Below are 21,126 nucleotides of genomic sequence, written 5' to 3' on the forward strand. Positions count from 1 at the left end.
GGTGATATTTCATCATGACTTGTTTTCAGGCCACCTCATTATGTGGAATTGATTGTTGCCAATGATTATTGAGCTAGACCTCTCCCACACTGTTCAATTGGCTCGATTCCCCCGTTTTAAGGGAGCAGCACGTCTTCCCCACAGCTCCGTCGGCTAACAGATGTCTAAAACGGCGATTTTATGACGTGCTCTGTGAATTTAAGTCCAAGTAGATTATTAGTGAATAAATAAATCATGATCAATCATACTGAATTGTGGCAATGACTTGATTAGCCGTGAGAAATGTTACACGGGGATTAATTTGCCTTGTTTCAAGCCTGGCACATGGGTGCATCATGAGCAACATGAGAAAGGAAAGAAAAAGGAATGAAATTCTACAATTATTCAAAAAAACAAAAAAAGCAAATAGTCTGCTGGCTGAGAGGGAGGGAGGGAGTTAAAGGAGGCCTTGTTAGGTGATACTGATCGATCGGTAGCGGATGAAACAAACAGGAAAGCACACAAACACTCTGGTGGAGTTAAGAGGCACGTAAAATCGAAATGTCATAACGCAGGCTGCTAGCGATGTAGCATTTTAGCGTCAAACTTGAGATAAGCTTTTTAAAGCTAGTGACACTTTAAAGTAAAAAAGCAGGCTAATGCCTCCACAGTGCACGTCTAATGCTAACATACCAGCATTTGCCTGCATGTTAGCATTAGCTACTTAGCAATAGAGAAAAAACGCAGCCGAGGAAACTGGGAATACCCCGTTATTAGCTTTGTAGACTCTAGCTTTATAAACAGATGACGTTTTCCATTCATTCATTCATTCATTCATGCTTTCTTTGCAGTCAGAGTAAAGCAATTATTTTCCATAAAGAAATTACAGTTCAACATCTTTTGTTTTCTCTTTGTTTGACTTAGCTAAGTGCCTTTTAAAGGGAACTAATTTATCACATTAAAGTCAGTTGACCGGTCATGAGTTTTCAATATTTGGAAGGCTTTCCGATGATCAATGAGACAATAGCGTTCCAAAAAGAGAGCTAGCGTTACAGATATGTTCCCAACGAGTCCTCCAGATTACTGAAGCGCAATAGTTCCTGAAAGTTTCTGTCACTAGTTAGTTTTTACAATCCTGATTAGAATATGTAACCTCTTGTTATTTACTTCATTATTTCAGACATCTAGTGTTTTAATGGTGTTTCTCGAAGACCCAGATTTACAAAGAAAATAAATAATGGACAAAGATTCACATTATGATTTGTAGCCAAACAGGAAACTCGTGACTCAAATTAAATTTTCATACTGTTTTTATTGCTTGGTTAAAACCATTTTTTTTTTTACTTTAATGCAAAGAAGAAACCCGATGAGAAAAACATTTAATTTTAGTGCTTAAACTAATGTTTTCACTGCTGCCGTGTTATTAAACTGTACATAAAGCAAAGATTGATCTCTTCACAGAGACTGAACATAATATGTTTTAGGGTCCCAAAGGCTCTGAGATAATATCTGAAGTTTAGTGTCATACACTCAACACGTGATATGCTTCTTGTGTCCCAATCTCACCTTTCAGATTGGACAAGAAAGTATCAGGAGTCTCTTAACCACCTACAGCAGAAAGACGTGCACTTAGAGAACAAAGATGAACAGGCTCCTACAATGCTTTACTGGGAAACCCAACACTGTCCTACTATATATAGCGGGGCTTTTCACACTGTGTGCATGACTGCTCGAGTTGAGTCACATGATTCAAGATATATGGGCGAACAGACACACACACACACACACACACCCACGCTGCACATACACACAAGGCCGAGGGAGTGGAGGTGGTGAGGGAATGCGAGGAGGTTTATTGAGTTGACTGTGACGTTTTGCTTCCCGTGACCAGACTTTTCATTTGCTCTGTCTCCCCAAGCGTCTCACCCCCGTCTCAGTCTAAACCACATGCTAATCAGCTTTCTGGGCTCTCCGTTTGATCTCTGACGGGCTGTTTTCTGATGCGTCCCGCTGAATAGATAATCATTGTGCCAGTGACCACCATCAACAACCTCTCTGTGTCTTCTCCGGCGGCCACACCCACCTCCACACGCACGCTACGAACAGACACAACTTTGTTAAAAGCAAGAAAAGAAACCGCTCTTTTGCTTCGTTTCTTCCTTTCCACATCAACCTAATATACAAAAGTTGAAGTGTGACGTGAAGGCAAGAGTTTTAGGAATTAATTAGTTACCCAGTAAAGGAAACATGTGACCAAATAGTTATGTAGTAACTACAGCTCAAACACGCCAAACCTTGAAAACCAAGCGCTGCTGTTTCTCTCATGGTAACACATGTTGGGATGTCGAGTTTTTATGCAGCTTCTCGCATCTGATCAGAGCCGCAGTGGAGTCTATAAATATTTGTCGAGGGACATATTTTCGCATTGTTTCAGATCTGCAGTCCAGATCACAAGACCAGAAACGAAACACGGGCCGTGGGGTTAAAGGGCCGACTCAAAGCCGTTGGAGGGTTTGAGGGTGTTAAGCTTCGTTTTATAAGCAGTCCCTCTCATTTTGAATACAGCGCAGTTGTATGAGAGTGAACACAGAAGCCCACTAGAGGCAAAAAGAGAAAAAAAATCATTTGCTAAGTCAGGTCCATCACCTGACCACGCCTTCTCAGCTGATCCTAGTGCCAGAGATCATATGTTTAACTTGGTGAAACCCAGATTGGGCCTGAAAATGCAAACCATGAAAACATCTGTTGATGTCTGTGGGTCCTCAGGCAGTGACTGCATGCAAATGTTCTGCAGCTGAGTATTAACATATAACAAATAAATTCTCAGCACAAATCACAGTTAGTTTGTTTGCACTCCCTTTCAGCTTCACGGTCAGATGGCGTTAGCTCATTCATCAATGAGGTGTTTGATTTGCAAGGTCAATTATTTAAGTTTTTATTTTAATCCACTAAACTACTTTTGCGGGGCGGCACAGGCGGCATGGTGGTTAGCGCTGATGCCTCACAGCAAGAAGGTTCTGGGTTCGTATCCATGTTCTCCCTGTGTCTGGGTGGGTTCTCTCTACTTACTCCGGCTTCCTCCCATCGTCCAAAGACATGCTCATTAGGTTAATTGGTGATTCTAAATTAGCCGTAGGTGTGAGTGTGAATGGTCGTCTGTCTGTATGTGTTAGCCCTGCAATATACTGGCGACCTGTCCAGGGTGTACCCCGCCTCTCGCCTAATGACAGCTGGGATAGACTCCAGCCCCGCTGCGACCCTTCACGGGACAAGTGGTTACAGAAGATGAATGAATGAACGAATGAACTACTTTTGCGTTGCTAAAATCAGAGTCCACGGCACTTACATAATAATTCTATGTCACAGCAGCGGTTTGAGCTAAATGCTAACCTCCGCATGCTAGCATGCTCACAATTACCCCACTAACCACCTTAGTTTGTCGTGCTAGCATGCTAACGTAAAGTAATTAGCACAGAAAAAGTCAGTGTAGCCGGAGCGAGTATTTGGACCAGCAGATGGCGCCAGATGAGACATTTGTGTTCCCAAAGTTGTTACAGATGACCTTGTGGGGGACACCTGAACTAAGACAACTGGTTAAAAGGTTAATTGTCAACTTTTATGGTTGGCAATGGAGGAACTGTAAGTAAACAGTTTCTACAAAATGTCGCGGAAACCCTATCAATAGTGGTGGATCAACCAGCTGTTGGCCCGACATGGCATGCTGTTAGTTGTTTAATTTGAATACAAATACCCCCAGTTTATGTCTACAAGCCACCTCATTATTTACCTGCGTCACTTTTTGTCAAAAGAGCAGCAGTCCAGCAGCAACATCTTCTGTTTTTCACACCACGGATCATCAGCATCAGGTGAAAGTGGTAAGACACCAGAGCCTAAACAGCTCCTGATGAGCAGGTCAGTGCTTGTCAGTGAATGTGCGCGAGTGAGTGTTCATATGTAAGTGCGAGAGAGGAGGACAAAGGTGTTTCATATATACAATCTGTTTATCCATCACCATGAATTCAGTCCTTTATTTTAAGCACAAGCCTCCTGGGACTGCTGATATACCAGAGGAGCATCCTGTACATGGAAAGTGTTAAACAGTACTACTGCGACTACATGAACCACATTCAAAACAGAAGAAAACTATTTATCAATTCAATCTCTCAGTTGCTTATGGCATCTCAAGTAATAAACCCACAATGTTTTTCCACCCGCAGCCAAAAGTCTGTGTGCGTCCGTCTGTGGACACCTTGCTCCGCAGACACGCTGCGAGTGTATCTGAACTTGAGTTTCAACTCCACATCAAAGCTGTTCAGTTTTATCGTTCAGGTTGAGTTCAGTTCAAAAGCTTTCAAGCGTTTCTCTCCCTCCACCTCCCAGACGTTTCGCTGTCTGTAGGTCGGACCTCGGAATTAGGTCCAGTAAAGTGTATTTCAGTTCACGCCTCGGGTTCAAGCAAGGATCCCCCTCTTTCTCAGCCTGGGCCGTCGCTGTATCACTGAGCCCTTGTCTCTGCAAAGGTCTCATTACAGTCTGTACAGCTGGCTCTATCTGTTCGGGGTCAAGTGTTGTCTCGTAACAGAGTCCTAATGGATCAGCGGTGTGCTTCTTTGCTGCAGATGAGCAGGTTTTGCAGGTATGGGCGGTTTTCTGCAGGGAGGCGATGAACTGGGACGGTCCTCTGAGAACGTCTTCTTGAGCTGTGCCACACGGCCTCTCTTGTCTGACTTCTGTTCGCAGCACACAGTTCCTGTGAAAGCAGAAAGGTCAGAGTGAGTTCACCGAGACCCAGTTACATCAGTTTAGCATCAGACGCAATCGACAGATTTTTTATGAAACTATAGGTTGTATAGGTGATAAGATGTAGTGCATCTATATCCTCTAAGGAAAACAAAAAAACAGTTGCTTCAATTGGCTTGAATAAGGAATTGTTGTATTTAATGAATATTGCATGCTCATAATGTGTGTAGTATTATTTTTGTAAGGTTACTTTTCCTGTACCTCTGCAGCAGTAATATTTCCCTGCATGGTAATTTTATTTTATTTTATTTTTATGCAGAATATGTTGACACTATTGCACTGTATCTACTTATATTTTTAGTAAACAGTCTGCATTACTGCTTTTCCCCACTGGATGAGGTTTAATAGTAAATAAAATGATGTGATCATCACCTCCTCATGCTTTGTGCTCCCTGTACTCTGAGATCAACACATCGATTGATATTCGTTGAGTGATCGATTGATTTTGTTGCCTCTGTGGCCTCTAACGAACAATAAAGGACTACCAGTCGTATTTATTCTGTCCTTAGGTGAATTAAACGTGGCCCATCTTACAATAGAATCAGTAATCGCTGCAGACTGTTACCTCTACACCCAAATGCGCATTAATGAGGTTCCTCTCCACCCTCGTCCTTCCTCCCATATTTCCTCACCTCTGTCCTGTGGTCCGACCCTCTCTGTCTCTGACAGCTGGGCTTTGAGCGGCTGGTTGCCATGGCTACTGAGATGGGGCCTGTAGAGAGGAACCCAGTCGCATTGGTTGTCCGAGCCGCTGCCTGATTCACTGTCGCTGTACTCGGCGGGGTCCTTGGGGTCGTCGTCGGCGCTGCAGGAGTCCATGTCTTCCTCAGACGAGTGGTCGACCGGTGACGCTGGCTCATCCTGCGTGGAAAGTGATTCACGACTTAATGGTGAGACTCTAACAAACACCACCTTACCCTTCTCATTTTCAAACCCACATGCACAGTACGTGAACTCACGTTAACATCTGCGAGGGGCAGCTGGATGTCTTCTTTAAAGCCAAGCTGCCGGGCCTCTTTTCCTGGCAGCAAGTCCACTGTCTGGATGCCATTCATATTATCAGTGTGGAGTCTGGAAGACAAAGACAACCATTTTTTAGGCCCTCGGACCGATGTCTCAATCTTTGAATCAATCCTCTAGTTGGTCATTTGGCAAATAACTTTCATAATCAAATTGGGACGAGGAGACGGTGGGTTGACTGAAACTCTTTAGGTCACTGTCGATCTTATCAAAGACAACGTTATCATACGAGCCAGTTAAGAAACATGTTGCAGTGGGAGAACTACTGACAAACCACATGAAAATAGACTTGTTTCTTGTTTATGTCATAAAATAATAATAATAAAAAATCATCATTCTTCAGTTTGAGTTATGGATGATGTTGTCTCGAGGAAATAATTTCAGAAAATTTGACAAATTAAACCAAATAAATAATGTGTGGGAAGCATTTCACACGACGGGTTAGACTTTAATAATTTATTTCTTTGTTTTTTTTAGGCTTTTCCTCTTTTCCTCATAGACACTTCCTCATACTTCCTGTTGGAATGTAAGTCAGAAAATCAAAAACCCAAAATATGTGATGCTACCTCGTCATTTTCCCCATCTCACAAGACAAGTCACTTGTGTTTCATTTGTGTTCCTACCTGTTGTTCATGAGCCTCTGAAGGAGCTTGGACGACCTGAATTCGTCAATCTCTCCGATCACGCTGACGCTCACGTCGCCGTCCCGACCCAGAAGCCAGGTCACGTGTTTGCTGGAAACTGGAAATAATAAAAAAAAAAAAACTCAATGGGGTAAGTCTATAAGCGGTTTATATATATATATTTTCTCACAAATTGAAATTCTGGTGATCAGCCAGAAGGTGGTGCTGTCCTACAAGTGTAGACGAGAGGCCTCATGAATCAGCAACAGACTTTGACCTCAGTCACTGTTAAACTTTTCCCCATGTGTCAGTTTTGCTGTCTTGCATTTGGAGTTAATCCATTGCCTTTTAGTTTTGTAGCAGAATATTGAATATAAGTCACGTTTAATAATGTTGGAAACAAAAAAATAAAATAGTACATAACTGGGACGCGACTGAATGAGTGAGAACATGAAACTGACCTGAAACAGTTTAACAGAAACTGGAATCTAATGTTATAAAAAATTTCCAACCTGTTGTAAATAAACAAATGATGTCATGCTACATTCACATCACGGAAAACTGATTATTTTTAGTTGTGACGCCATCGGCAGTCAGAAATAAACCTGAGTGACATCTCAGATGTTTTCCGTGACAGTGCCGATAAAGACAGATACCTGCCATGACATCACAGACCGGGGTGTGGCTCAAATATTCAAATTCTTCACAGCAGCCGACTGTCATCCTGAACTGATTTCCACATCAAAACACAGAGAAGGGACAATGGAAAAGCAGATAACAAAGGCACCCGTCTGTCACACACATGATTCACACACCTTTATGTGCATAGCTCCCGTCACCTAAATGAATTATAACCGTGATGACAAGACAAAGGCCATTTCCATTACAGAATTGAAGTGTCTGTCTCTGTTACCGCCACGCCTGAAAATGAACCAGAAACTCGGCTCACAATAGAAATCTTCACTAATGTTTAATTGGGGAAATGTGTCTGTGTGGCATTTACGGGGCCTGCGAAAGAATGAGAGACGTCAGGCTGGATTATATGTTGTGAAACGCCAACGCGCAGACAGGCGCACACTCAGCCGCCTCTCAGGTGACACGGCAGAGATTGGGTAAACAAAGAGGGTAACTTAATATGTGGTTTAAGGCACGCATGGCGACGCCCCAGACCGTGGGGCTTACTCAGTCTTATTCGGCTCACAGAACGGTGACACAGCATGCACACTCACGCACCCTCCCTATGTGGAGCAGAACCAGCCGAGGTGACGGGGTCTCAGTGAGTCACATAAACACCTTAATTGGTGGAAGGATGGGCGAGATGACCGACACAGAAAGGTAGAGCAGTAGGTTACACCAAAGACAAAGCTCACCCCCTTTTTTTTGTTGTTGTTGTTTGTGTATAATTGAACCCCTTTAATCAGAGTGGTAACCTGAGAAGGTGTTTCTACACAGCTTCTGTTTCATTACTCATCTGCTCTCACTCAGACTTTAGTAGATTTCTGGTCAACATTAATTATACAACAGCTTACGAGCACCAATTCACAGCGTCTGTTTTGTTTGTGGCGCGCAAACATGGTTCGCTAGCAATAGACAACATGAAGCAATAGTTGTAATGTAATTTCTTTGCGTCGTTAGTGGTGTATTAATACATTTTAAGGCAAAACAATATTAAAATTTTAGGGAAAGAAAGTTATTAACGTTCTGAAATATTGGAAACTGATCTTATGTTTGTCTAATGTAAGCCGGACGAAGCTAACTTGGGTCTGACCAAGAGACCCGATTAGGAAATAGTCTGAAGGTGCAGCTTTCACAGAGCACAAATGAAAGATGTTTAAAATGTTAATATGTGTTAAATATAAAAGCTAAACGGAGACAGACACCAGATACGGGAGCGATTTCCCTCTGCTCCTACTTTAAAGCTACTGCAGATTGTAGCCCTTCATTTAGCGGGCATTAATATTCAGTACAAATATACAGTATGCACTTCAAGGCACGGATAAAACTGTAGTGATAAGTACTTTAACTTTATACTATGACTACTGCTCAAATAAAATAACTTTTTATGTGCTATCATGGATTGACCCCTTGTTTAATAATAATTCATTTATCATAATGAATAATAGGTTCATGTAGATATAATAATAGCTTTAAACAGGTGCATTTTAGTGCATGTTGTGGAATGTTTTAACGTAAAGGAATGTGATCATGTTCATGGAGTTACTGTCAGGGTGAGGACCATATTTACCAGATATACCAGTTACAAAAAAGCTGTTGTTCACTCAGCGTTTCCTTGTTTTGCTTTACTGTAAATCATACTGCACACACTGTAGAGCAAAGGTATGAGGTGCATGATATCTCCTCATGGGCACTGAAGTAAAATTTACCTTTCTTCGTCCCCGTTTTCCTGTTGTCCAGTCCCTCTCTCGCCTCCCTCTCCTCGCGCTCCTTCCAGCGGCGCACCTGCTCCTCTCTCATCTTGAGGAAGAGGATCCTCTTCTGCTCCTCACCGAGGGCCTCCAGCACCTCCGGCTCCACCCACATGTCCTCGAGGATTTTAGCCAGCATCTTGCCTCTCTTTCCCTGCGTTCGCCCCTCTGCCTCTCGGTGGTGTGGGTCGCGTTACAGCGGTGGGATTTGATCGCTCCTTTTCCTGCCCTGCTCGTGGGTCAGGTTCCCTTTTCTTTGAAGGATGCGGGATCGGGTGCAGTCTTCAACTGCTGGAGGTCACTGTGGTGTCCTTTGTGAAGTCCTGTGTGCTGCAGGAGTGTGTCAGGCTCTCTGTAGGTGGAGGTGCAATGTGACCGGATCAACTGGGCAGTGAGGGCTGCTGTTGTGGGTTTTAGAGAGAGAGAGAGAGAGAGAGAGAGATTACATCTACTGTATTGTTTTGTTCTCCTCCATGCACTTCTGTTCAGACTGGCACAACACAAAGGGCCCTGAGCAAATAAGCCACTGTGCCAAGTGTAATGTGTGTATTGGTGTGTTGTATGTTGTGCTATCAAATACTGAAAGGCAAACAGGGCCTGATTCAGTAAGTAAGCACACACAGACAGGGTGGGGTGCTACTGAGTCGGCGCTATCTGAGGCTGACAGACGGCTGTAATAGTTGAATTTCACACACACACACACTGACTCCACTTGTGTTTCGGCACCTTATCAACCCACGTGAGCCTGATAGCCACCGGCAGGTCAGTCATAAGGTAGACCTCAGGATCAAGATCCCAGAGAATAACCTTCACCCCAGACTGTGTGGCAACACACCGCGTCACCGCCCCGCACTCACTTTTGAAAAACGCTCAGCGGCGCGTTGCTCAGCGAGGGCCAATAGGATTTGTTTTCTGTGATAAGAGTTTTCCAACCTGCACTCGAGAGCGCCTTGACATTGTAAAAGTGTATGTAATATCACGCTTAATATTAGTGTTTGAGGTGCGGCAACACGTGCTCGCAGTTGACTCATTAAATTAGTTAGAATACAAGACTGGACGTGAGCTAGTTTCAGCTCAAGCAGTGGAACCGTATGGCAAAATGATTAAAAACAAGAGTAAATCTATGTGTTTTAGTAAAACTAAATGATTTTCATGTATTTTTTTTAAAAAAAAGAAATATTTAAAAAAGAGAAAAATGAACCCAAATCCAGCAGACAATTAGCGTTAAAACTAAAAACAGAGGGAAACACTTTTATATACACAAAAATATACATATAGAGAGAGATTTTAGGTTTGTTTTAGAAACTTTTCATTCATTAATCAGCTCTGTGCAGAAGTTCTCATTCAGTAGTTTCTCCCTGTGAGGTTTCTGTGATCCATGTTCTCGCCTATAAGAGCCTCCATTGTGGCTCCAGTGTTTTCATGTGTTGCTTCATTGTGTAGGAGCTGCAAAGCCGTTTCAAACTCAGGCTGACAAACCCTGACTGGGAGAAAAACAACGAACCCAGCCTGACAAGACTTGATAGCAAACATAACACTCTGTGGCAAATTGCTTAAGCTTTCTCTGAACCTGCATATAATGTTAATTTGGGCAAAGGACAAAAGAAATCTTCTAATCAAGACATAAACTCATCAAGACTCGAAACAACATCCCACCAGGACGTAATTAACATATAGTGGACCAACATTCACACGCTCAGCTCTGTTGTTCCCCTGTAAAGGTAAAAGCATCCAGCTCTGGATCTGTGCCAACATGCAAATAAGACCGGGGTCTGTCTCACACACGCGGAGAGAAAAGAAAATAAAGTGCCGGGAGAGTAGAGAAAGGTATGTGCACGGCATACTGAGAGGAAAGTTTGAAAAGTCCCTCAGTCTGAGAAAAACACTGGCCTGTTTCACAGCGTCAGAGAAGAGTGTGAGAGATAAATTGACCTCGACGGGCCGTAGAATGGCAATCAAGCAACAAAGAGAGAGAGACAGAGAATGAAAGAAAGACGAGCGCAGAGGAGGGAAAGTGGACTTACTTCAGTGGTTGGCAGCTGGCAGAATCTCCCCAGCTCTGTTTCTGACTTCCAGTGTGGTATGAAGAGCGTGTGTGACGTGAAAGAGTGCGTCTTTGTGTGGGTTCAGATCAGCCGTCAGCAGCAGCGGTATGCAGGCTCAACCCTGCTCTGCTGTATTTGTACTGAATAGGAGTGGGACGGACTGACATCACTGCATTCATCTTTTCCTCTCCTCCTTTCTTCTCCCCCCTCCTTCTTTTTCCTCTTATCTCCTATTAGCATTCCGACAACATCACAAAGAAACAACAGCACTTGGTGAAATATCAAGTGAGAACAATTTAAATACAGAGTGTATTCAAATAAAATAACTTTGTAGTCTGCTCCCTTGTGACATGTTCAAGGATACAAGGAATTTAATTTCCCTTGATAAGCTTTGTGACTTTTCCCCATGTAGCATCATGAGAAATAAAAGTGACTTCTTGCAGAGTTATTTTTATTCTACATTCACCGGTTAAATTTGGCCGGACTGACAGTGGATTTATCCCCCCTTTTCCTTCGTTTCCTTCCTCCAGGAAGTCCTGCCGGCTTTGTATGAAACCATTAATCACATCGCCACATGTCCAGGAACCATGTGGTGACTTATTCCACAGGGTTTTTCCGTCAACAGGTTGTTGACACAGCTATCACACCGTCAGTCATTGTTTTTGTGCTCGCTCCGCCCCGTAGTGCCAGATCTGATAAGTCCAGCGGGTCCATGTTGTGGACGTTAGTCACATGCCTCTGAGCAATGTTGTTGTCATATGAATTTGACACCACATACAAATGACAAGAAGGTCAGATTTTCAGGGTTGTGCACGCCTGACCTAGTTTACTGTGTATACTGTGTACGTGGTGTTTACAATAAATAACATTAAGTACACATCCTTCGTTTCGGCTTTGAAAATATTTGCAGTACACACAACTAGTGAAAGTAGCTTTAAATGATATTTACCTTCTGCTTAACTGAAGAAGAGGTCAACTATTATAAAGAATGTTAATTTATTAATAAGGTCATGATGTTTATCCAGATATGATGCTGTAATTTGGAACAAAACAAAACAAATAATACAATAAAAATGGTGTTTTCCATGAAGAAAATCTAATTTTAAATAAAAACATTCATTCATTCATCTTCTGCTTGTTCCTGTTAAGGGTCGCGGGGTCTGCTGGAGCCTATCCCAGCTGTCATCAGGTGAGAGGTGGGGTACACGCTGGACAGGTCACCAGTCTATTGCAGGGCTAACACAGAGAGACAGACAACCATTCACACTCACATTCACACCTACGGCCAATTTAGAATCACCAATGAACCTAATGAGCATGTCTTTAGACGGTGGGAGGAAGCTGGAGAACCCACGCAGACACAGGGAGAACATGCAAACTCCACACAAAGGTCCCAGCCGGCCCATGGATTCGAACCCGGGACCTTCTCGCTGTGAGGCATCAGTGCTAACCACCTCTCCACTGTGCCGCCTTAAATAAAAACATGTATACTATAAAAGAAAACTGTATATTCATATTTTATTGCTAAAAACGCTGCTTCATTTGTTAGATTTTAAATTAATTTCACATTTGCGTGTTACTTTCAGACTAAAAGACTTTTAACTAGATTATTTTACTCTAATTTCTTTATAATAAGCACAAAGTTAGAAGGTTTTTTTTAAAGCAAACTCTGGCCAGTGAAATAAGAATTTCCAAAATACAACACCAGCGGACTGACTCAGACTGTCGTATGAGTTACAGAACAATATCTGTTTGCAAACATTAGCCCACATACAGTAAGCTACTGGTCAAACCAGTATGAGAAGGGCTGGGGAAATTTACTGGGCGAGTCTGCCTTTTATAGAAAAGACTTTTTATTCTAAGACGGAAAATATGTGACTCACAAACACAAACGTGACTTTCTTTAATCACCACAACATTTTAACAATGTGAAATGTTAAGACGCAGCTACCACGTGAAATTTTACAGGACACATAATAATGTATAAGAGCGAAATCAGTTTTCTGAAATGCGTTCTTTTGCTTTAAATCCATGATTATAACCATTAAAAAGCAAGAAATGCAGGACTAATAAAAGATCACCTGGAGATTTAAAACACCTTTTTTAGTTGGTTGAAAACAACATGCCACCATGTCACAGAGATTCCCCCCCAGACTCCCACCTCACTAGGCATTGTGCAAAATGAAACTGCAGCTGGGATCAGTAAATACTGCTGGTTTTCCCCCAGAAGCCAGTGCTTCAGTGATACCAGAAACCTGTTTGTTTAGCTCTCTGTGTCACTGCTCTCAGGCCAGAGAGCTCAAGGTCAACACACACACAAGCACGTGAATACAAACTTGTCCAGCTTATAATTTTCTGATAACCAGATCGTTAATTGCCCTTTAGTATAACTCTAAGCTCCACCTTTTATCCAGGAGTAACCTTGTTTTCTTGGGAGGAACATTTCTGTTGGTCTCTCCCTTTAATGTTACTCCTCAAATCCACCTGAGACTGCACCTTCTATTTCCTTGGGTGCAGTTTCCTGGAAATATTCATTACCGGTAAATATATATGTCAGCACACATGCTTTGTCAAGCTCTCTCTTACCTTTACAGTCACTTGACACACCTGGGAAAGTACCAAGAATTTATTAACTTTAATGAGGACTTAATGACACTAATCACTGCAGAGGAATGCACGTGGAGGAGAATGGACATGTGCTCGCTTTCAAATGGTAATTATGCACAAACAGCGCCCTCTGCTGGAGCAAGGAAGGGCACCAAGTCTAGAAAATGACGCCTAGACTTGGATTTTACTGCAGAAGAGCAATAATTAAACCTTTGCGCAATCATCAACAGCTTTTCAGGGCTCTTCAGTAGCTCATGAGTTGCTAGAGTCTCTCTGAACTACCAGCGAGACACGCTGCTCAATACCCAGGTTCAATTTAGGGCAGATATTAATAATTTGATAAACTAATTAATATAGACTGAAATGGAAATAGAAATCAGGAGGTTTCATATTGAAGAGATGTGTCAGGGTTAGCTTTTAATACACAAAAGTCAATATTCAGGCGGCACAGCAAGAAGGTTTCCGGGTTTGAATCCATCGGCCGACTGAGGCCTTTCTCCGTGGAGGTTGCATGTTCTACCTGTGTCTGTGTGGGTTCTCTCCAGGTACTCTGGCTTCCTCCCACCATCGAAAGACATGCTCGTTAAGATAATTGGTGATTCTAAATTGTCCGTAGGTGTGACTGTGAGTGTGAATGGTCGTATGTCTCTCTGTGTTAGCCCTGAGATAGACTTGCGAACTGTCCAGGCTGTACCCCACCTCTCGCTGATGACAGCTGGGATAGGCTCCAGCCCCCCTCCCCCTGCTAAATGCATTTAGCAGTACATTTTTGCAGCTTACTTCACTATTGCGATATGTTTTATGCTACGAATTATCAGGCAAATACATGGAAGGGAGGGAACAGCATGAAGCCAGTTTCCAAGAACACACAATTAAAAGCAATTCAGTGACCTTTGACCTCCATAAATCGACACCCATGCAAGACAAGCAGAGAACGTCGATACCTCCATGCTCAGTCCAAATCTCCATAATCTATATCTTGTTCCAGTTTCACTGTGTAATATTTCATTTTCATTTACAGTGCGTGCATGGGAATGTTGACGTATCTCATGTGATATCAACAGAGCTTACTGAAGGAGTCAGTTTTCGCCACAAGATTACACTTCCCCATTCTGCTTTTGGGGGCTTTTATTCGGCAGCATGATGGGGCTGATTTTTCCTGGCAACTTTATTGGTATTCCTACATGTTCCTCCCTTCGACCGCTCCATGTTTAATGCATGGGCTGACATAGATGCCTGGCCTATGAAAAGGATGTGCATTAGCATGGATTCACATGAGAGAGGCATGCGGTTAAACAGACCACAGAAAAGTTATGCCTTTAGTCCCCGATGTAATTTGACTGGCAGAACAAACAGAGCTGGAGCCTGCACCCTTGGGTGTTTGATGTAACGTGCTATCGTGATACCATATGTTTGCTTTTTTTCCACATAATTAACATAATGAGCTTGAAAGAGCTTTCTAGCAGGCTTTTAACATCGTTACCACACATACGCTGTAATTATGAGCTACATAAAGCAGCATTAGCGTCCACTGTAGATATTAGTCTATTTACATTGTTGAACGTGATAACACATACATTTTCCTGGAACCATGGATTATACTTGCAGATCTACTCTGAGCGTGGGTATTATCAAGAGACTGCCACACTCATTACATGATGTGGCTGAATAAACATAAAGTAGCAGCCTATAACAGTTAAAGCAGCATTAATTATGTTTGGGGCAAAGGGAAATGAGACGTAAACACAGGCTTCACATAGCATCATAATGTCGTTGTGGTGAACGTGTTAGCAAACAAGTACGTACTTACATCACCAAGACATGTTTATCGCCACCGGGCAAATGCAAAGCCGATATTCACTCTTCTTTAAGCTCTATTTTGGTCTCCTCTGCGTCCAGAGGGAAATATCAGACTCTCTTTTATGATCTGCACCAGTTATGTTGTTGCTCTGCCTTTTGGTGCCAGGTAGGTCCAAGCACTGGGTTTTTAGAGATCCTTGTTTAAATCACTGGAAATGGTATATATTACATACAAAATAGTAATTTGTTAAACTATAGTGCAAGACTCTTGAATATTAATGCACTGATGCAGCATAGCAAGAAGGTTATGGGTTCAAATCCACAGGCCGACTGGCCCATCTGTGTGGAGTTTGCATGTTCTCCCTGTGGGTTCTCTCCAGCTTCCGTCCTCTGTCCAAAGACATGCTCGCTAGGTTAATTGGTAATTCCAACTTGGCAATAGGTGTATGAAAGCTGGGATAGACTCCAGGCCCCTGCCCCCCTCTGAATGAAGTTTCAAGCCACCTCCAAATTAAAAATAATCACCAGCCTTTCAGGTCTATTTTGGTCTCAGCCAATGCCTTTTCTCGTTAAAGTAAAAACAGCACTGATGAGAGCTTTCAGCCAAAAGTGAAAAATGAAACAATGAGCTGAAAGTATCACGACTGTCAGTCTCGGGATAGGACACACAGATTCGGTCACAGACCAAAAGCCCAGAGGTTGTGGTGATTTAACCAGTTTATTGCCAAGACTGAGGTAGCAGGTGGGAGCAGATTTGCTGGACGACGACGACGAAGAGGGGCCGGAACAAGGTTGGTGGGGTATCCGGGGTAAGCTGGGGTAGATATGCTGGGAGTGAGGCTGGCAGACTGGCAGAGCTGGGTGAGGCTTCCAGGGAGAACATGACGGAGAAGGAGAGTAGATGGATCCAGGAGCTGAAGACAGGGAAAACAACAAGTAAATGCAAAATTAGAACTCTGGCAATGAGTGGAGGACTGAACCAGGATTTATAGACGAGGGGAGTAGACGGCTGATGAGGCTCCTTTGATTGCAGGTATGCAGGTAAGTGGCTCCAGCTCCACCCAGCTCCAGACCAACTTTCAGTCAGAAAAACAAACACACACCCAACAAGGAAAACACACAGGATATCCTGACAGTAAAACAATAAAATGTAGAGTAGAGATGAAATGCAGAATTGGGAGATAATTTTCTGTGTGTTTGTTGCCATAACCTATTGTCATTTGACTTCTGTAGACATGAAAAAATGCATAATTATTGGATAAATGTAATGTTTTATATCAGATTAGATCGGTATGCTTTAAGCCTTTTTACAGTGATGCTAGTGTTTTACTTTCTTGCATAAAAAAACTGGATCCAATTTCATTTGGATTTTCAAAAGACCCATGTCAGTCCATCATATAGGACACACTCTAACGGACCACCTGTGAAACATGAGGCCGACCCCTAATGTGTCACCAACATGCTGCCGCCCAGTTGTCGTCTGATCCCAAAGACAGTCGGACTTCCATATTTTCTGTGCGACTTCCATATTTACAACTTGGCACATTGGCCAGAGTGTGGCACTGTTGCCATGGTGACCGGTCTGTCTGTTGACCTGGCCACCCAGCAGACTTGGTGCACACACACACACACGGCATCTCCAACACACATGGCACATTCTGTCATCGTGTTGGCAAGGTCGTCAGTGTTTCCCCCGTTTGTCTGTCTGGCTATCCTCCTCTCTCACACACACACACACACACACACACACACACACACACAGACACACACACGCGCACGTGTGAACACAAATAAACAACGAGCATAAATAAACGTGCAAGTTTGTGTTTTTTCTCTGTGGAAAATGTATTTAAAACCTCTTCTGTCACCTCCATCTTTCAGCTCGGCGCAATGGCAAGTCGTCACAGGTGGAAGTGACTGATGCTCAGAAATGAAGACCCTCCTCCACTCTATTTGCCTCTGTCACGTGGGAGGGAAGTGTGTCATTGTAACCCGCTTTTTCATGCCTGTGGATATAATGACCCAGATGAGAGCAGCGCTCACACACTGACAGGTTTGCGCGTACACACACACACACACGCCACAAGTGCTGACATGTTGTGTCACCCCTTTCTTCAGGGGTAATGAATGCTGATGAGGTAGTCAAGGGAATCCCTGGAGTCTAACACAAAGGCGTGCAGCTAAATAATGATGTCCAACGTGGAGGTAAGTGTGAGGTTTTATTCTGCTGAATCTGTTGCAGTCAGGCGAGACCGGTGAAAGATAAATGTTGTGCTACAAGGCCATTACGTTGCTGATGTTGTACTAAAATGACTTATGATGCACTTTCTTTCCCAATTGTTATAAATTCACACAAAACACTTGCTTCTTCTTGTTTTTCTCTTTGAGAGTGGCAACAATTGTACATTTATGGTACACTTTTTTGAAAACTCAATAATGTTTTCCATCTGCTGTCGAAGAAATAGCTTGAAATAAAAGCTGGGAATTTACTGAGGAGTTGTGGCTCAGGTTGCAGAATGGCTTGTCGGCAGTTCAATCCCCGGTCAACTGAAGGCAGTCTAAAATGTCCTGGAGCAAGACTCAAAGATGTTCCAGTGGGCAGGCTTTCACCTTGCATGGCAGCTTCTTGCCATTAGTTTCTGAAAGGGTGAATGCCATGAATGCAGTAGTAGGTTTTTTTGATCGGCAAGTGATGTTTATGGCCAGCATGCAACATTAACTTGTAGCTTGAATGTGAATTCGCCATGTCTGGGGGTCAGGAAGAATTAAAAAATAATAAAATAAGCCTCCAAGAAAAGTTTCTGATGCTGCAGATTAAAAAGCAAAAGAGGAACATAAAGGATGTGACTTTTCTGCTTTGTAGAGTTCTGAAAAAAAAAAAAGAATGATCGAGGGAAGTCATGTCAATAATGTTTGTGTAATTACTCTCACTGCCAGTAGGGGGAGATAAAAGTCCTTCACTGGTGCTTTAAAATAAAACTAAAGATTAAAACTCAAGGTATAAATCTACATCCATATAAGCTATCTTTTTTTTTTTACTATCTCCAGTTAAATATTACTCCTATCATCAAGTATTTAACTTAAAGCATGTTGCCTGGGTGTTCTGTTTACTTTCTATAAACATCGCACTAGTAAACATACCATTACTGAAAAGAGGAAAGTTTGATGAAAAACAACTTCTGGGATGTTGTCATGGGAGGCTAAGTGTGCTGTGAAACAGCTCTGGAAAAAAACAGTATTTCCATTTGTGTTCATTACACACACACACACAAACACACAAACACACTGAGACTGGTGTTTCTATCTTTGCGAGGACCCTCACCTTAACCCTAACCATCTCAACTTAGTACTTAACCCTAACTGTAACCTTTACCCTATAAACCTTTACTCAGGTTTTAACCCTCAAAAAAGTTGTGGGGCCCAGAAAAAAATGGCCCCTCAAGAACAAAATGGCCCCACAACATTAGTATTCTGTAAGAGCTTGGCCCCTGCAACTTAATAAAAACAAGAACACACACATTAATTAATTCATGCTACTACACTCAGGCCCTCTTTCCTATGAAGTCCTGTGATCAATATCAAAGACCCACATCATGTGCACACACACATTCTGTGATGTGTGTGTCTATGTGTGTGTTGTATATTTGCCCGCAGTGGCTCCTGCTTGTGTTTGTGTGTGTGTTGTGCGTACTCCCCCAGCTGTCTCATAGAGCTCCCTGTTGTTTGGCCTGCTGTGGCAGACGGAGCCGGCGCTGTAAACTCTGTGGATCGATGCTTGTTTGGAGGATTTCTCTATTTAATTCCACCTCGCCGCGTCGTGCATTGTGTGCGTGTGAACACTTTGGCTACCTGAATATGTGTTCGCGTGCGCGCGCGTGCACACATTTGCACCTCTATCTTTATAACGTCTTGTGCATGTGAGCATGTGCAGAGGAATTCAGCAGGAGGTGATGGTGTGCGGATGCTAACCTCCATGTGTGCCCTTCAGTCGCCTACAAACACACACACACACAATCGCACATGCACACAAAGAGTCATGCGGCAAAAGCTAAAGACACACACCATCAGTCTGTCTAGCACCTCCCCCTTTGCTTTGGCTGTACTCATAATGTTATTACTTGAGCAGACCATCATCAGCATATTGATTCATCTCCCCCAATACCTACTTTCATTTCTGTCTCACACAAACACACACACACACTGTTCATATCAGCACACCTTGTGATTGCACATTTGAATATGCACCTAAATCAGTACATGCATGATGGAGCACATACATATACATATTCTGACACCACTGCCACATTATCACACTTATGTGCACCATTAGAAGAGACGCCCACCCTCTCCCCTCTGACAAACCAAAAAAACGCAAGCTGTTGGCTTTTTTCCCTCACCAGTTACCTCCCCTCCCTGCCATTGTCACATCGGGGGATTTCCAGTGTTCCCAACACGTTGCCGCCATGATGGCCGCGCAGATGTCACTTAGCTTCAGACACACCTCTTCATTTCTCCATCTATCCATGCCTCTGCCTCTCGTGGGACGCAGAGGAGGGACACAACAAGAGAGCATTGAGTGCATGTGTTGGTGTGTGTGTGTGTGTGTGTGGCTACAAAGGGGGGGAGGGAGTTTGGCCGGTTAATGAATTAGTAATTAGGATTGACATTGCATCTGCTGTGGGTTTCCCCCAAACTATCCCCTACCACTCTCTCTGGTCATCTGTGCATCCTCTGAAGTCTCTTTGTCATCTTCAGCCCTCTGCACCCCCTCCCCTTCTCATCTTTCTCCTTGCATAACCCCCCTCTACCTGCTTTGCTGTGGGCCTCGCCTCCCTAACCTTCTCCTCCCCTCGCCTTCAAACGCACACGCCAGGCTCTTTTGTTCTGTCCACACCATCTCCATCGCTTCACGCACCCCTCTCCTCTTAATTCCCCTTCTCCGTCTTCCCCTTTCGCTCCTTATCTGTTTTCAATCACACTCCCCCATCTTCTGCCTCCTTCTAATGTGCTATTGATCGCTGGACTTCACAGGAGGCTGATGTTCTCGTCCACACTAAAACTCCGCTCTGCCGTGCATTTGAAGGGACAAATTCAAGACGGGGAGCTCATGCAATTGCGCCTGCAGAGCATGCAGAGCCACATGCATGATTGTAATACTACCGTTCATGACCTTGAGGAGCCTCAGTCAGACGGTTTTCGTCAAAGCGCTCCACTGTACAAAGGCGTAGTATGATTTGAACTGGTCGTTGGTTTGATCTAGTGGAGCTGGTTTTACATGGGAAACATGTGTGAGAGCAAAAGAGAAAGGGAGTGAAAAAAGGTGGGAAAGAATGTCCTCTGTGTTTTGTCAAGGGCAGAGGGAACAGAAGCTAATTTATAATATATGCTGACATATAACATTAACTGTTCCTCCCTTAGTAAGGCTGAGAATTTGTAAAAATGTTCCATCCAACAGACCGAACAAAGATGACACCTCTTTTTCATGATCTAAATTAAAAATCCCCGTCCATTCTCCAGTCTGATGAAGCCAAGTGGACATACATACACACACACATATACCCTGTACTTTTCTTAACACCTCAGGGATTTACAGAAAATGTCATCTCATGCCGAATGCCATTTATCTCTGCTCTCCTGCCTGCAAACAGCAACTGATTTTCTCCTTATGTGGTTTAATTAGTGGTATTCCTCTCTTTGGATGGGCTGTAATTATAGTCCCACCACAGAGGAATGAGTATTGACAGTCTCCTCCACAACGACTAGCACCTTTAGAAAAGAATGGACTGGCAAAGTTTTGCAAAAGCCCACAGTGAATACCACAAGTAA

At 43.2% G+C, this 21,126-nt stretch overlaps 1 protein-coding gene across 1 annotated transcript; it reads right to left on the minus strand.

Annotated features, from left to right (window-relative positions):
• Window positions 1-3,969: 3,969 nt before the first annotated feature.
• Window positions 3,970-11,531, minus strand: LOC311491625 (uncharacterized protein). The gene is made up of 6 exons (XM_084549598.1): window positions 10,873-11,531; window positions 8,807-9,249; window positions 6,423-6,540; window positions 5,739-5,850; window positions 5,412-5,640; window positions 3,970-4,729 (listed from the first exon to the last, which is right to left on the minus strand). Exons 2-6 carry the CDS (start codon window positions 8,985-8,987, stop codon window positions 4,566-4,568), a joined length of 804 nt encoding a protein of 267 aa, XP_084405724.1. The 5' UTR covers window positions 8,988-9,249; window positions 10,873-11,531; the 3' UTR covers window positions 3,970-4,565.
• Window positions 11,532-21,126: the final 9,595 nt, after the last annotated feature.

Source organism: Chelon labrosus (genome assembly GCF_963514085.1).
Source record: "Chelon labrosus genome assembly, chromosome: 8".
NCBI lineage: Eukaryota > Metazoa > Chordata > Actinopteri > Mugiliformes > Mugilidae > Chelon > Chelon labrosus.

Coding starts and splice junctions, on each gene's coding strand:
- LOC311491625 (XM_084549598.1), bottom strand. CDS start 8,987: ATGCTGGCTAAAATCCTCGAGGACATGTGGGTGGAGCCGGAGGTGCTG. Junction 6,541..8,806: donor GAAAACGGGGACGAAGAAAG/GTAAATTTTACT, acceptor TATTATTTCCAG/TTTCCAGCAAACACGTGACC. Junction 5,641..5,738: donor TGCCCCTCGCAGATGTTAAC/GTGAGTTCACGT, acceptor CTTTCCACGCAG/GATGAGCCAGCGTCACCGGT.